This window comes from Athene noctua, chromosome 13 (genome assembly GCF_965140245.1).
Source record: "Athene noctua chromosome 13, bAthNoc1.hap1.1, whole genome shotgun sequence".
NCBI classification, from domain to species: Eukaryota; Metazoa; Chordata; class Aves; order Strigiformes; family Strigidae; genus Athene; species Athene noctua.
Window position 1 is genome coordinate 22,281,682 of NC_134049.1, and position 16,231 is coordinate 22,297,912.

Below are 16,231 nucleotides of genomic sequence, written 5' to 3' on the forward strand. Positions count from 1 at the left end.
TGATGGTCCCAAGGACATGGGACACAACTGGGGAGGGGATGGCTTGCAGAGACCAGGCTGATCAGTGGGAGTCTCGAGTAGCGAAAGGAGGAGTCTGGACTTAGCATGAGCTTAACAATAAGGATATCAGTTACTGCACTCTAAAATCTATACACAGAAAGTGCTATATTCAAAGAATTATAGTATTATTTTTCTGTGATTTACAGGTTTACCATTACATGTTCTTTCACTGATTTGAAACCCTTTGTTCTTATGCTTGTTTGTTAGAAGGTGATACTTCTGCTACTGAGCTTTGAGATGGAGGGGAGTTAACCAGGAAGACATTATGAGCTCAGTATCTGCACAATGATGGGGCAGGGGAGAATAACAGTTCCTCTTCTTTCTCTAGAGGACACAACCTACCAAACCACAACAAAAGAAGAGGCAAGTAAAACTCCAAACCTGGTCACCATACTACTTAAGAAAAAAAAGATATAGGAATAATTAAAAAGAGAACAAACTCTCCAAGCAGACCAGAATTTGATTGGATTAAAAAAAGTGTATTGGATGTCCAATACAAAATAATAAACATGAAGTTATTAAAAAACCATAGAGTATACAGCAAATACTACAGAAAAGCAAAAAAATTGTACAGAAGGGTAGACGTCTACAGCAGTCCTCAAAATTATTCTACATGAGAATCATAAAACAATATACAGGTTTGGTTTTTTCCCCAAATGTCGCTGAGGGAAGCTGTCACTTAACAGCTTGACTATGACACTACAAGGATACACAATGTTCCAAATTTAAAATCACAGGATATGTAAGAAAACGTAGCATTAAAATGTGAAAAAGTGCAATACAGATTGTACACTGAATTGAATAAATGTTTCTTTTAGTTTAACCTTAAAAAACCAACTTTGAACAGTTGTTTTATCATTAAAAATATTCCCCCTCCCCAAATTCAATGACAATATTAACATTCATGGTGTTATACATAAGTAATATTCACAAAGACCCACCAGCTAAGAATACTGTGTATGTATGATGGTATTTCTTTGGGTATAGGTAAAAAATAGGCAAAGGAATGTACACCCTCTCTTTCACGACAAGAGGTGTGTATTTTATTATTTAAATACTTATTCTGTAGCTTATTTTGCTCTGAATTGTATTAAGAATCCAAACGTCAATTATCTGAGTGGCCCACGGTGCTCCAATTAATTTGATGCCCTCTCCCCCTCAAATAATAAATAAACCCAGCAAATGTCCTAGAAATGACAACACAAGGAGTCCAGGAAAAGGAAGTAAAACTACACCCCAACCTGCCGCTGCTCCCCAGGATGATTCATTGGCTCGCCCTTCTCTTGGTGACGGGGACTGTGAATATGGGCCCACAGCTTTAGCCAAATGGATAAAAGAAGATAAATGAAGCAAAGATAGTGTTGTCTGGGTTGGGCTGTTTTTCGTTTTTTTTTTTTTTTTTTTTAATTTAAGTAGGTTACAGTTTCCTCTTAATGTTCCAAGAGGTCCAGCCGTGCAGCAGAGGCACTGTGGGCTAGAGCAGCAGTGCCCTGCCCCTGAAACGCCCGTAACCAGCGTGTCCCCCACTGTCACCACCCAGGCCACAGATTCGACTGCGAGGGAGGAACAGACTGTCTGAATCACCAGTAAGTTTTGAGTTTCCTTTCATCTTGAAAGTGAAATGGCACGAGTTTGTTGGGCAGCTGGATATTAGCTTTTTTTAACTAAAATACCTTCTTTTTATGCCATTCCTCCTTACAGAACAGGACAGAGGCAGGCAATCATACAAGGAGAGAAGAAAAAACCTTTTTCCTTCCTTTCATTTAGGAATTCCCTTTGAACTTTCCTTCCTTTCCAGACAGATATGTGAACAGCACCTGAGTTGCTAATACTGTTTTTCTTTTCAAATGGTTTCAAAAGTGTAAAAAAATACATTTTTGCCTTGCTTATGTCTCTGAAGAATCCTCAAGAGAAGGATTCTTGTTTAAATGGCCTGGAATAGAGAAATTGCACTGGGGTTGGACTTGCTGCTGAAGGATCCTGTGGACGTGTAGTGCTCTCAAAAGTGTGACGGGGTATGTTGCTGATGAGAAGAGGTCCACAGTTCTCTGCCTCTGCGAGGTCCAGGTAGGTCAGACCTAAGCCCCACCAGCAGAGAAGCGCCGTGCGCTGCTGCCTGTGCTAAGCTCTCCGTGCTGAACCAGTGCTCAACCTGCACTTTAACAACAAAACAGAGCACTGTTGCCAAAATAAGCTGTAGTGTCACCTAAACATAAGGAACCCTACTTTACAGGAGGAATTTTTTTTAAAAAAATGTTTCTAAATGAGACTCTCACTTAATTCGGTAACCAGAGACACGGTATGCTGAAGTTACAAGGAAGGACGTTACAGAAGATGCTTTCATTTTCTTCAGTCTTTCGAGTAGAAAGACAGGAAAACAACAATAATGAAACCTCCCACTGGATCCCCTCCCCTTCCCCATCTACTTTTCCCCACTCAAAATATTGAAACTGCACAAAAAGCGACAAACAAGCCTTTCAAATTACATTTCAATTCAAACAGACTGGTAATCTCACAGTGATGAGAGGAGAAAGTCAGGCTTTTAATAATTATAATATAAAAATAATAAAAAAGCTTACAAATAGCAGTGCAGCATCCCAAAAGGCCATGGATTAACTGCCATAAGGGGACATAATTATACGCAGAATAAAAAACAAAACAGAACAACCCACGCTGGCAATGAATTTTCATACACAATAGAACAAGCAGTCAAATGTCAGTCTAGGCTGTGGAAAACAACAGTTTCTCCTTTTTTTTTTTTTTTTTTTATTACAGTATTTTTTCCTTTTTATAAAAAAAGATAAAATAAAAACACAAATAAAATTGTACATAAATGCGAATGTCCAACACTGAAAAGGCAGGGCAATCACACCACTGAGACAAAACCTGACCAGAAAAAAAAAAGTATGTGAAGTCCACTTTTTTCTTCCTTTTGTCTGGATGCTAGATTTCAGCCTGATGCGTCCCATCCTGCACGGTCTCAGCAGGTAAAAGGAATTCAACTTGGCAATGACTTCATTGCAGGACGATGACAGGAAAGGTCATCTCTTTTTCACCAGCTGTAGCACAAATGCACTGGTTGGTTCGTTTGCTTTCTGTGTATGTTCTCATGTGCTGTCCCTCTTTTTTTTTTTTTTCTTTTTTTTTTTCTTTTCTTCCTCTGTACAATTCCTTGTGTTCCAAGGCTGAGTCCCAAGACTTGTGAAATTGTTTGGAGTCATGTCCTGGTGAAGGTGGTCATGCTGTAGTGATGGCATTAAGGTCCTTCATAAGTCCTTCCAGGTGGGCCATCTCTTTGGTCAGCTCATCCGGTTCGTAATTCTGTGGGAGATGTAAAGAGTTACTGACAAGGTGACTCGCTCTTTTTAGAGGAGAACAGAAGTAGTACCGGGAAGAAATGGCCAGTGATTCTGGTGTAGACTGTGACCCTGACACATGAATAAGCAGAAGCAGATTTACTGACAGTTACTGGAATTAATAACTCGAAACAACTTTCTATTTTAAGTGCAGATCTTTTTGCAATAGTGATTCATAGTTTCACATTTTTAAGGCTGTGATCATCTTATCTGTTTTCCTTGTATCAATTCCTGCTTCAAGATAACAGCTTCCTTTGAACCAAAGTAGATATTTTAGAAAAATCTTCCCTGCTTAATTGGAAAAAAAGGTCAAAGGAATCACTTCAATAAAACTGTTTTGAGAATAATTATGCTTGCTAAAAACACAGTCCATTTCTAGCCTCAATTGTCTAGCTTCAGCTATACTGAACAGCTGTCCTCACTCTGTTAGCAGTGCAGGTATGTACATAGATAGATACCATGAACTAGTTAGAAAAGGTTTTGAGATGAAGCTGTCCAAGCCTTTCCTAGTACTGTGCCATTTTCAACCCCTTGTGTCCTTGGAGCATTTTCCAAACCCTCTCTGCACTCTCAACATCATTTTCACAGAAGGCAAGCCAGGCTGCACGTGGTACTGCAATACCAGCTCTGCTACTGCCAGATTAGAAGCCACAGAACTCCTGTTTGATAGTTTCTGCTCTATATATTTAAGGTCCATTATCAGACCGTCTGGCTAGCATTTAACATTAAATCTGCTGCTCAGCTGACTGCATACCATAAAACTGAAGTCCTTCCCAGAGTGGAACGCTCAACCGGGATCTCACTTCTTTGCTTCTAGACACAAACCTTTTCTTTCATTTAAATAGAAATGAATGCAGCAGGCACCTTCCAGTTTACCCAGAAATCTAGATTGTACCAGAAAAGTCATCTCTGTCCAACGCATTATCTGCTGACTGCTGACAATGTTAAAGAGCAGCAAGCTGGAAGTACTGAGACTCATTCCTCCAGGCTCTCATAAAAAAGCTGAATCTATTCAAATCACTACCTAACCCTCATAATTTAACGAGTACTTAGTGTGCTGTAGTGACTTTATGCTGTACTAATTTATTAATGAAGAAATTAGTATATTTAAATATGATAAATTTGTTGATGAACAAACTAATGAGTATATTTTTGGTACCAACAACAAAAAGTGGGAGGGACAACTTGGCAGAAGGGCAGAAGTGCACCAAATCAAGCAAACATACAGTTTCTGGACCAGTGCATACAGAAATAAAATCAAGAGGGTGACAAAAGGAAATGACAATAAGGAAACAAGCAAAAAAAAGAAAAAATCATTCATACTGTAGCAGTAATACAATGGCTAATACAATAACTTCTTGGCTTGCGATCTGAAAGGAAAACAGCTCTTCCAGTGCCTGATGCCCAAGACATCCTCACTTCTTAAAAGCTGTTTCCAAAGAAGCCCAACAGTTGGTTGTGTTTTTCCCTGAAGTGTTCTGACTTTCCTATGAGTATCTAAAAACATATTAGGGATGATGGCTTTAAACATTTTGGCATTAATGCTACATTTTCCATTTGCAATGACACTTTGGATGCTCTGCAGCAGCACAGGAAGCTGCAGCTGCATGAATTTAATAGGATCCAGGCACAGTATGCTTGCAAAACAGACAGAAATAAATGACATCTCAAAGAGAGCATGAACACAACATCTTAAGCTGTATAGAAGAGCAAATGGCCCTGTTGGAGGCCTTAGCTCTGCGAACAGAGATGCTCTTTACATGGAGATAAGCAGGCAAAACACAGATGTGCAGGGCTCTTCTACAGCTCCCATACGGAAGCCTGTGTATAGAAGCCCAAGTCATAAACCTAAGCCCTGTTAGGCACTACGTACTGTAAAGACATGACTAGCACTATCGATGGTATCTGTCTTTACCTCTCCTCCTCTTGCCATTGTGGTAGGCTAGCAGAAACCAGAAGCACTGAGCATGAGTGGAGAACGGAAATCTCGGAGAATGTTACTCTCTGTCAGCTAACAGCCTTGGTTCAGCCAACATGCTGTGGAAGGGGTTTCAGTTTTTGACTGAGTGGGCTTTGTGGTGGGACTGGAATAGGTGGAAGCACTGCATCTGTTTATAGTCTTGTGTAATTAGGAATGAAGGTATGCTCTTAAGTAATTTTCAGATTTAGAAAGCATCATTACTTGTACTTGCAGTTTAAGTGCTTATTCTCTGAACTTACTGCCTTGTGTAGAAGGTATTTGCACTACATTTTTTATGTGGGTTAACAGGGAATGGCACTTGGTGGAAGTCAGAAGCCTCATTACCCTCTGCCTTTGAAAGTCTCGGTGCAGACGTTACTAAAGAAGTTTACAGGTATCCTATAAAGAGATTCACCACACTTTGATAAGCACTGCCGAAGCAAGGCACTGGCAGTGTAAGAGTACCTACGCTTTCTGAGTCCTCCAGCATCCTGGTGGTCTCCTGCACGTCAGGGGCACTGGGAACTACCACTGGCATAGGAGGCCGGGTTCTTCCTAAAGTCCCAATTGACGCAGTCTTCACCGAGTGAACTGGATGGTTAGAAGCTTAAAATAAATTGTTATATAGTTATGGCTCAGTTGATTAGTTCTTTTGCCTATTCAGAAGCTCTTGAAAGTAGGAGAAGAAAAAGGATTCTAGTAGAGGAAAATGAACACTTCAAATTACAGCGTGCTGAATTTGAATTTTTGTCTAGCTTATCTATGTAAGTAAGAGAAAAGAGCCTTGAAAATTATACCAACAAAACTGGCTCCAGCCTCTGACATATTTGCTTTGATGCCTAACTCTACCCCCCACCCCTTAAGGAGCTTCTCTCATTTTCTTCTTAAAAATCTCCTTTTCCTCTTTTTTCCCAGGTGTGCCTTGCCACCCTTCCCCGCTCACCTTGCTGAGTCAGCAGCGGCGTGCTGGGCAGTGCCGGGTCGTAGGTGGAGCCGGGGGGTGGAACCGCCGGCACCGCGAAGCTCTTCAGCGGGTGGGAAGGACGGACGTGCGCCGTCGGGAGGTTCTGAGCAGAGTCCTCCTCTGGGGCATTAGCCAGGTAAGCCCCTGGGGTGCTTTCAGGATCCTGGTGGTCAGCACACGTCTGAGACGAGGAGGCTGGCATGGTGTCCGTGCTAGGTGTGTTTCGAACAGATTCTACAACAGATCAAAAAAACCCCCAAAGTTTATCTTCTTTAATAGAAATGTTCTCTGGTCAGATGGAAACAAACCAGTAGTGATTGCAAGCACCTTTTCCAAGATCACTGTTATAAGCCAAGAAGTGAATTCACAGACTAACTACCTGTGTAGCAAATAACACCAATTCTGTGCAACTGTCCTGTTTTAAGGTGATGGCAATGGCTGTTTGATAACAAAGTAAGCTTGAGAACTGAATGATTCCACAGGCATAATGCCAAATCAAGAGTCTGCACTGAAACAGCTACATGTCACAAGACCTCAGATAAACACCATGGAACACAAATCTTCGTTCTCGTTTTACCCTTGAGCGTTTCACAGTATTGGCATTCTTAAATAGGTATAGATTAAGCATACATCACTGCAGTGCACGCAGAGGAGCCAATTTTTTTTTGTTTGAGATGGACTTGAAAACTCTTTGCTTACTGCAAGCTAAAATGAAATCAGAGGCTTCATGTGTTTGCAGCAGGCTCCACCCTGACCCAGGAGAACAATGAGATGGTACCTTGAATTTAGGGCATTGTAATCCTACTCAGAGACCACATGCAGGAAAAGATGTGGATTGTGAGAACTGTCAGCAGGATAAACAGAGCAAGAGAAACCTCTGCCTCTAACATACCAACTGCCTGTACACTTGCAGCCTCACAAATTGTTTTCATAGGGAAACAGCACTGTTGGCTGTGGCACCTTAATTAAAACGTAGACCTTAAACTAGAGAAGCTCAGAATTCACTACAAGATGTCACCTACATGCAATTTAGCAATACTGTTGCTTCAGAATTTTTCAGAACACTGGAGACATTACAAAAACTATTGCAAACGATTGTGCTTCAAGCCTGAAAATGCTGCAGTCACCAGTTTTCCATGTGCTTCAGGAAGATTAACTAATGTCATCTCTCAGTAGCAAAGTCTAGAATTTTGTCCTCGCTGTTTTGAATACAACTAATTAGGAAAGAAATTATCATATTAAGTAGCTCAGATTAGATTTAATCTAAATGTTTCAGAGTCCAGGGCTGGTGCCTTTAGAATAAGGAATCTTCCTATTTGAAGTTGTATATAAAACATTAAGCCTCCTTTTCCAAGGACATCATCACATATCTTGAGGTTCGATATCTGATCTACATAGGAAACTGTTTACAAAAAACTTAACCTATCAAGGATTTTGTCTGTACTTAAACCCACCGCTCTGCCTCTCATGGAACACCCCAATGGAGACTGACCAAGTTAAGTTTCAGGCTCTGATTTCCACGTTTCACTCATTGTTCCTTTACAAGCACAATCTACCTGATTGTTTATAGCTCACCTGTGGAATTGGCCCTGTCTGAATGGGACATGGATGTGCCAATCGGCCACGGGCTGACCTGGTGATGGAGATAGCTGCGAGTTGGAGAAGCGAGGCTGCCGGAGTGGAAATGATGGTGAGGGTTATCGAGTGAATGGATGGGATGAGCACTAATCACAGCTGTGAATGAACACAAGACAGAAAAATGCTTAACTTACACACAAGCATGCACATGTACTGAAATGCACCATATCCCTCCCTTCTCCCACAAAGCCACTGAATGGGGGAGCAGGTTTACAACACCACCAAGATGATGTGTTTCAATACCAAATTTCCAACTCTGCTTCAGCACTTTAGCTTCCTCCGTGCCAAGACACAAGACCCCCAGAAGAAGCAGAGCTCTCCATTTTCCTGTGCAGAAAGCACATCTCTCTTGGCTGTATCTGTCAAGAATTTTCTGTTACCCTTGAGAAAAACAAAGTTCAGCTCCCTTTAGAACTTCCATGTACTTCAGGCTGTGCTATAAATGTCAGACCTGATACAGGAGACACATAAGCTCGAATTCCAAAATAATTTCTGGCTGTCGTTAGATTTCTCAACATTTTCACCAAACAGGGCATCTTTGGTTAATTAAATAATGCAAGACCAATGATAACAGTAGGACAAGAGACCAAAGGCTCCATTCATTCCTTCTGTGCAGACTTAGTAAAGCTCTGCTCTGGCACACTCAAACCAAAAGCCTGTTTTTCCCCTCTTTTTTTATCTTGCTTTATTCTTTTTCCTGTTTGAGATACATAAATGTTATACTTAACATAAATCATCCTTTGCCCTCACCCTTTTGTGGTGACAGCACAACAAACTCACAACTCGCCAGCTGACAGGAAAGGTGTGTGCAGAATTTAGTTCTTATGGCAGAATAAAATACTGGATTGCTTAAAATCATCCAAAAGAAAGAGTCTCAACACAAAAAACAGGAGAGAAATGCTACCACTAACATCATAAAGAAGAAAAAAGTTTGTGGTTGGTTATTTTCTTTTGAACCTTTTCTGGCAATTCTCCAGATGTGCTGCATGTGAAAGTTACTTTCTAGGAATGACATGATGCAGAAATCCATCATTGTAATGGTGAGTTCAATTAAGACTTCTTGCATTGATGCATGTGGTTTGACCTCAGAGGCTGACTAAAGGAATCTGAACCCTCTGACTTCCTAATTTCCTGGAAAACAGCCTGTCAGCAGGATATGTGAATTGATCAGTGGAGGCAATATACCAAGAGCCTTTCAGCTATTGCTAATAAACAATTTTGGTCTCCCATTGAGTTATGTCAACAGAAAGCTAGTGTCACTATCAGCCTCTTGTAAATGAAGAGTAACTAAAGTCTAATACTGAGCAATCAGCAGGTTCTAGATTTAAGCCCTGTGAGATAGCTGTCAAGGGGATGTGCAAAGTCAGATATTCTCACTAAGAGCTTCAAGCAAGATTAAAATGCCACTTTGTCTTGCAGGGAACTGGCAAATGGAGGAATAACAACAAAGGCTTGGCAATCAGAAATCTGGGCAGAGGCAACAGTCATCGGAGACACCAGGAGTTCTCTTATGTGTCAGCAAGGTAGGAGGCAAAGATTTTAAGGTATAAAATTTTACAGGCATAAACATTTAAACTACTTCTATTTATAGAAACCACTGGTCTACACCTGTGTTTCAGCAAGCATCTCAATCACTATCAAGCATAATGCACATTAGTGTAAAAGACTGCCTATATGCTTTTGCAACCACAATAAAAAATCGTTCACATATACTACACCTCTCAAGACATTTCCTAAAAGCTTAGAGACGAGAAGAACACAAAATCATAGTGGCTTTGAATCACTTGCAAAGCAGAATCCAGTCAGCAAGGGGGTAAAACCTGATCCAGTGAAAAGCCACGTCCCCAGAACGTTTACCCTGCCACCTAGCCATCCAGCTTAAACTGCTGGGGTTTTGCTGGGCTATCAGACCTAAACCACATATAGCTTTACAGTCTAAAAGCAGTACGTCATGCCAGCAGCTCTTCACGAAGATCATCATGCACTGTTTAATTTCAAGGAAAAGTTCAGATGAAGAACTGGGTAAAGAGAAATGTGGTGCATTAGGAAAGAAACAGTCCTTTGCTTCCTAATAGCTGTTCAGAGTTTTTGTATTCCAGTTGTCAAAAAAGAACTAACTAGGCACACACTATTATTGTAAATTCCACTAAAATGGCACATATGAAGTTATCCTAATTTAGTATTTAAGAGGTTAATAACTACATTTGAATGCTACAGGGCTGTGGGGAAATTCTAGGAAGGTATCTGCAGGCACAGACTGCAGCACACTAAGTGGTCCTGCCCTCTGTACTGCTTTCAGAGAAAGGGCCTCACCTACCAGTGTCAGTTTTCTGTGTAGCTTTTGCAAAAATGTATCTAAAGACATTACATTAATGTGTCCACTTACTATAAAATAGAAACCTACAGCTGGAAGCCCTTGGAGCTTTTGCAAACAGGATAAAAAGTCAAAGTCACAATACCAATCTCAAGCCCTAAGGCACCAGAAGACCTTACATATCCTTCCTGACATTTAGTGCAGGATGCTAACCTGTCCCACCGAGCCAGCTGTGTCTGTCTCCGGTTGGTTCTTTCTGGGCAAGGCAGTATCTAATAAAGTGGGGGAAACAGACAGGCCTCTCAAGCAAACACAGCAGGACTGGTATCAAAAAGGGATGTCACAGCTGGGTTTAGAGCTGCAAGGAAAAATCATATCCACAACTACATCTGCCAGCATTAGCACATCAGCTTGAATACAATCAAAAGGTAGAACCGGAATATACTACCTCCCTCAAATGTGTATCACCACTGTATCACTGGTGTCAACTGTAGAGCTTTTCATCCTGTGTGGGACTGACCGTGTATCTTTCTCACTGAACGCCACGGTATGAGGGTACTTTGCTACGCTGTTTCTGTGGAGCACTCAGCACACTTCAGCACAGGCTCCTACACGAGTTTACCTTACACTACATACCTCTAATGCTGCATCCCATTTAGAGGAAAAAAAACACCCACCTAGAAGAGTGCAAGGTAAGACTTAATGCAGTCTGAATTTGCTATGGGGTCACACAAGTCTGAAATTCATCATGTTCTAGCACCTGGCATGGGACAGGACATCAGAGCCCAACAGCCACAATGTCCACTGTCAGACACCCACATTTGACAGCAGACAAACTAATTAGAGTAAATATTATTAGTGTAAAACTGCATCCTCCACTCCTTCCTCATACATGAAAACCTGGGATAAAACAAGGAGTGCCAGATTACTTATTTTAAAACCAAGAAAAAAGATACTACTCTTGTAAAAAGGTTGTAAAACAAGGAAATAGTCAGAAATTCACAAAGTCAGCTGATCAGGTCATCAGGACACTTGAAAAAGAATGCAGAGGCCAAGAAAACCAAGCACTTCAGGTAAATAAAGCAAAAAGTTAAAGTTAGAAAGTTGCAATGTAATGGACTGGCCTGAAATCATCCCATAAAACACAAGAGATTGTAGTAGCAATTACTTGGCCACAGTGCTCAGGGAAGTCTAAAGCTCAGACCAGATAAGCACTGTATAATTTTGCCTCCCAGTTCTGTCACTGCATGTTAACTTCTGTGCTTTTTACTTGTGTGCTCAAGTCAGGGTTTCAGTCTAGTTCAGAGGTTTAGCCAAGTCCTGTTCCATCTCAGAGTCATAACTTGAAAACTAGATACATTGTTTAAATTCTTAAAATATTATATTTCATAATAATAATTAAAATATATTTCTACTGTCGCAACAAAAGTTCAGTTCAGCACTTTTGCTCAATTCATTAACTGATGAGGAGGTAACAAGCCAGACATCCTCCTCGTTTCAGAGTCTGCTCTGCCAGACTTGCAAAACCTCCGCCCGATTCAGTGGTCTACCCACGTTCTAATGAATTTGTATAATAGACACATCGTAAAGTAAAGCTGCTGTACATATTTTGCAGGTTTTTGATATCTTTTCCAAAAGATGAGCAGTGTTACTCCTTCAGAGCCTTTTCTTCTGCTCAGTGAATTAGGGAACAGCTCGCAAGTGGGGATGTCCTGCCCTGAGATGTGAGGTGATCTGTTGCCCCAGCTATCTAATTCCCACTGGAAAGCAGCTGAGTCATTCCTGAAGCTGCTCCTGAGCCACTATCACATTTTAGCATAAATCCATAACGAGTTTGGTTTGCTGCAGGAGGGTGGACTGCAAGCTGCAGCTGGTCAAGAACCTCTGTTTCAAGATAAATATGTCAATAAAGGGAACCAGCCAATATAACAGAGCTAAATTTTCAAAGAGGCTCTGACAAGACTCCATTCCAAAGGTAAAACACTAAGTTGCTGCTGAGGGAAAGCTCTTTTATGGACAGAAAGCTGGTTACAGATACAAAGCCAAGGGCAAGGCTTGATGATCAATTTTCAAGACAGATGAGAGTAAGGAGATTCCCCAGGTATCAGTGCTGGGACTGGTTTCCATCAATTATCTTTCTCAGTGACCCAGACATGGAAGCCATCAGAGAAATCTTCAAGTTTGTCAATAATATTAAGGTCTCCAGGGTAGTTAAATGCTATTCTGATGGCAAGAAAGTCCAGAAGGGCCTCACAAGACTGAGCAAGTGGGTAAAGAGATGGCAGGTGAAGTTTATCATCGCTTCAATGTACAGTAATACACAATAATCCAAACAGTACTTCTGTGATGCTGAGCTTGGAACTGGTAGTTACAATTCAGCAAAGAGTTTCTGGAGACATGGTTGTCATATCTCTGGTATCATTAGCTCAATATGCAATGGCAGCCAAAAAAGCCAACAGAATGTAGTATCTCATGCAGCAAGGAGGGTATTGAGAACAAGGCAGAGGACTGTTTCTTGCTCTGTACGACCCTGGTGGTACTATGTGCAGCTCTGGCCTCTGTGAATCTCAAGAAGCATGTAGTAAAATTAAAGAAGGTTCTGAGAATGGCAAGTAAAGTGATAAAGAGGTGGAACACCTGCCTCATGAGGGTAGGCTAAAAAAGCCACGACTGTTTGGTCTGGGGAGGAGAAAACTAACCGAGGAGAACCACTTGACAGAGATTTACCAGCTCTCCACAATTCCTACATAACAGCTGGCTACTGGCAGAGCACAATGGGAGTGGACTATAAAAAGCAGCCAGGCTCGTAGGCTCTCCCTAAAAAGCACCTGCAGTTGCCGCTGCTGGAGACTGGGACAGACAGACTGTTAGACACATTCCTAACTCTTCCCACTTCTGCAGCATGCCTCTTGCTCACTCAAATACAGCTATTCAGTTTCTCTCCTTTTAACTTGATCTAACTCTGCCTTCAGGATAAGGGATTCAGGATGCTGCCTTTGAACTGTTCCCATGACAGATATGACAGAATTACTTAGGAGGAGTAAGTAGGAGAGCAGTATGTGAGGGTGTGTGCATACAGTATCAACACGGGTTGTTTGGGTGCTCCCAATTTCACACCAGGTGGTAGGTGGGCTGTCGACTTACGCTGAGGTGGTTGAGAATCAAAAGGCATCATCATCTTGGGCCTCATTCCCCTTCTTCCTGCCAGTGTGGACATGCTATCCTCTGACTCATGCCCTGAAGGAAAAATACTGAAGGTTATTTGCCATCGCAGCAAGGTTTCTGTGATACTGTACCAGATGATTTCAATCCTTCTCTATTTCTGGGCTGTCCTGTTTGTAAGCAGTTCTGTGACTCATAATTGATAAAAAAGCTCTTTCATCCTTTGCTAGAAAGGAGAAAAGAGGACAGTTAGGGTAAAGATTATTGGGCACTGGAGAAACTCTCCAGGCCATAATGCAAACACAACTTCTGGCAGTGCAGCTCTGGGCAATGAGTGGCAGCACAGTGAGTCACGTGTGTGGTGTAGAGATGCTGGATTAACAAGTTAACCACTCACCAAGTGAAAAGAGCTGAGCAGTAGCTGGTTAAAGCACCATACCTGATTGTGTGTTTGACTGCTGAAAGAGCACATGTCTCTCAGCAGTTTAGTATGAAACACTTGCTAGATAATCTTCTGATGACTAACCAGTATTTGCCAAGGGAAAGTCATGATTTAACTCTTGGGCACACATTTTCTCACTACAACATGTGATCCACCCTTTTCAGAGAGTCTTATAAACTAGGCACAAAACCAATTCACTACTTGGAAAAGAACAACAAAAAAGATAAGGATAACTGAATGACAATAAAGTGATCTCACCAGATACAATAAAGTGTATTTCATTTTAAACATCAGGGTCAAAGTACCCATTGAAACCTCACCTCTGTAGGAATTCCGTCTTTGATGGATATTGCTGTCCATGGAATTATCAACTGGGGTGATGTCTTGGGAGTTGCGAGGGATTGGGGTATCTGTCATGATTGGATTGGGATCTGGAGATTTATCAATGGGTTTTAGCTCCAGCCTTTCATGATGGATCCAAAGGTCAGGAGGTTTGACATCTTTGGAGGTTCCTTTGTACTTATGGGACCCATTCACTGATTTGCAGGCAGCTCGTTTCCTTGGGAATGAAAACAAATGAAATGTTCTTAGATGCAGGCTTCCTTTCACTTGTTGAAAAAGGCAAATTTGCACTGAGATTTCCTTTAGATCTTGTATCCAGCTGAGCAAAAACTACCCACGGAGCAGGAAGCTTTGAATTCTACATATAAGCACATCTGACATCTCAAAGCGTATTCTGCAGCTCCGATGCCATGAAATTTGTCTCAAATGCTACCACATGCTGCAGAACTGTGCTCTACAGTCTAAGCTTTCATTAACAAAAATTAAGTTTCCAGTACTTATGGTTATTAAGAGAATATTCTAAACGTGAAGTGTACGTACATCATGCTGTGTCTGTACTCCAGGGCTTACAAACAACCTCAAACAACAGCTGTAGAAGGAGTGTGCAAATAGCCAATTATCCCTATAGGATTGTTAACTCTAAAGATTAATGACAAGAACATTCATTTTACCACTGCTCAGGTTAGACACATCTAACTGATGTGCTTTTTCATCACCAATGAGCAGCAGCAAACTGATTGTGAGGCAGATGTTTGACATGATGGAATTTTTGAGAAGTAAAATGTAGAGTTTCGGCACTGTCCTCCACACACACCCCTCTCTTTGGACCCTGGCAATGATGGAGGAAGGTGTCCCTTCTGGGTAGCACGCTTCCTAGAAAGTGATAAGATATGAATAAATACAATTTTGAAAATATCAGTGAACAGAGCCTCTTGTGTAGGTGATTTGCAGCCAGACGTGCTCCCGGCACCCTGCTTTGAGCACTGCAGCTGAACGAGTAAAACAGGTCAGAAGGTTATTCACTGGTTGTGGGCTGCTGCAGGTAAGAGAGGTGGCATTTAGAAACTGGGAAAACAAAGGCAAGATTTCAAAGGGTTAATTCTGCTCTTTCAAAACAACTCTCTTGGGCACAGGCCCATGGATTTTGCCCTCTCCCAAGCATATCCCCCAGTTGTTAGACCATTGCTCATACATCCTTGCTCTCCTCTCCTGAAGAACTTGCATTTTTGTAGAATGGTTCAGCTTCAGCAGAGCAAGTGGAGATTATCTTCTAACTCTGGCTTTTAATCACTTTCTTAAAACTATTTTGCATAACAGTCTGTTCAAATGTAAAAAAAGGCTTTCGGCTCTGTTCAGTTCTTTCAAAGAACATGAAGAAACAACCTTCAGAAGCCTACAAACGAAAGCATCGCTGCTGTAGTCTTAATCCAGATGCTCTAAGTGAGCAAAGAATTCAGATGCACACCTATATTTTGGATTTTGGAGCACTCTTCTAAGCAATCCTGCACCAGACTCAGATTGCACTCCAGTATTCTATCTAAAAATTGTATATTATCATGCACAGCTTATAAACCCACTCCACACAGTGAAGCACATGCTAAGAACAGAAGTGAGAATCTGCCTGAGCTGTTGAGCTCTCACAGCTCTAACGAGATGTATTGGCTTGAGCTTGAAAATAGTATATTAAATAATTTGCCTCAGAGAGGGGCAAGTGTAGGTATACACGAAAGCACTGCCCCAGTTTGCTTGTAAACTCTTGATGGTTTGTTTGTAAACTCTGAAACACTGATTAGGAAAAACAGAACATCATCATCGTCATCACATGCATGATAGGTGTATTGATGCATGTTATCTTCTGAACACAAGAACTCAAACTGCATTACTGATCTGCTGTCAGAGCAGAACTTTACAGCCTGCAAGACTCAGAAGTAATAAACTCTAAAGCATCATAAAGAAAAGATTAAATAACAGAATTATGTAAGACTGTTAGGAC

At 41.3% G+C, this 16,231-nt stretch overlaps 1 protein-coding gene across 9 annotated transcripts in view; it reads right to left on the bottom strand.

Annotated features, from left to right (window-relative positions):
• Positions 1 to 518: 518 nt before the first annotated feature.
• NEO1 (neogenin 1) overlaps positions 519 to 16,231 on the bottom strand; it is a 209,984-nt gene continuing 194,271 nt past the window's right edge. For 6 of the 9 annotated variants that reach the window (XM_074917699.1, XM_074917697.1, XM_074917696.1 and 3 more), the window contains 6 exons: positions 14,217 to 14,455; positions 13,437 to 13,529; positions 7,916 to 8,074; positions 6,320 to 6,574; positions 5,846 to 5,982; positions 519 to 3,381 (listed from right to left, as the gene is read on the bottom strand). In XM_074917699.1, coding sequence (XP_074773800.1) covers positions 3,298 to 3,381; positions 5,846 to 5,982; positions 6,320 to 6,574; positions 7,916 to 8,074; positions 13,437 to 13,529; positions 14,217 to 14,455 — 967 coding nt within the window. In that variant the 3' untranslated portion in view covers positions 519 to 3,297. Of the gene's footprint in view, positions 3,382 to 5,841; positions 5,983 to 6,319; positions 6,575 to 7,915; positions 8,075 to 13,436; positions 13,530 to 14,216; positions 14,456 to 16,231 lie in introns of all 9 variants that reach the window. The other 3 variants (XM_074917702.1, XM_074917701.1, XM_074917698.1) reach the window with 2 other exon arrangements.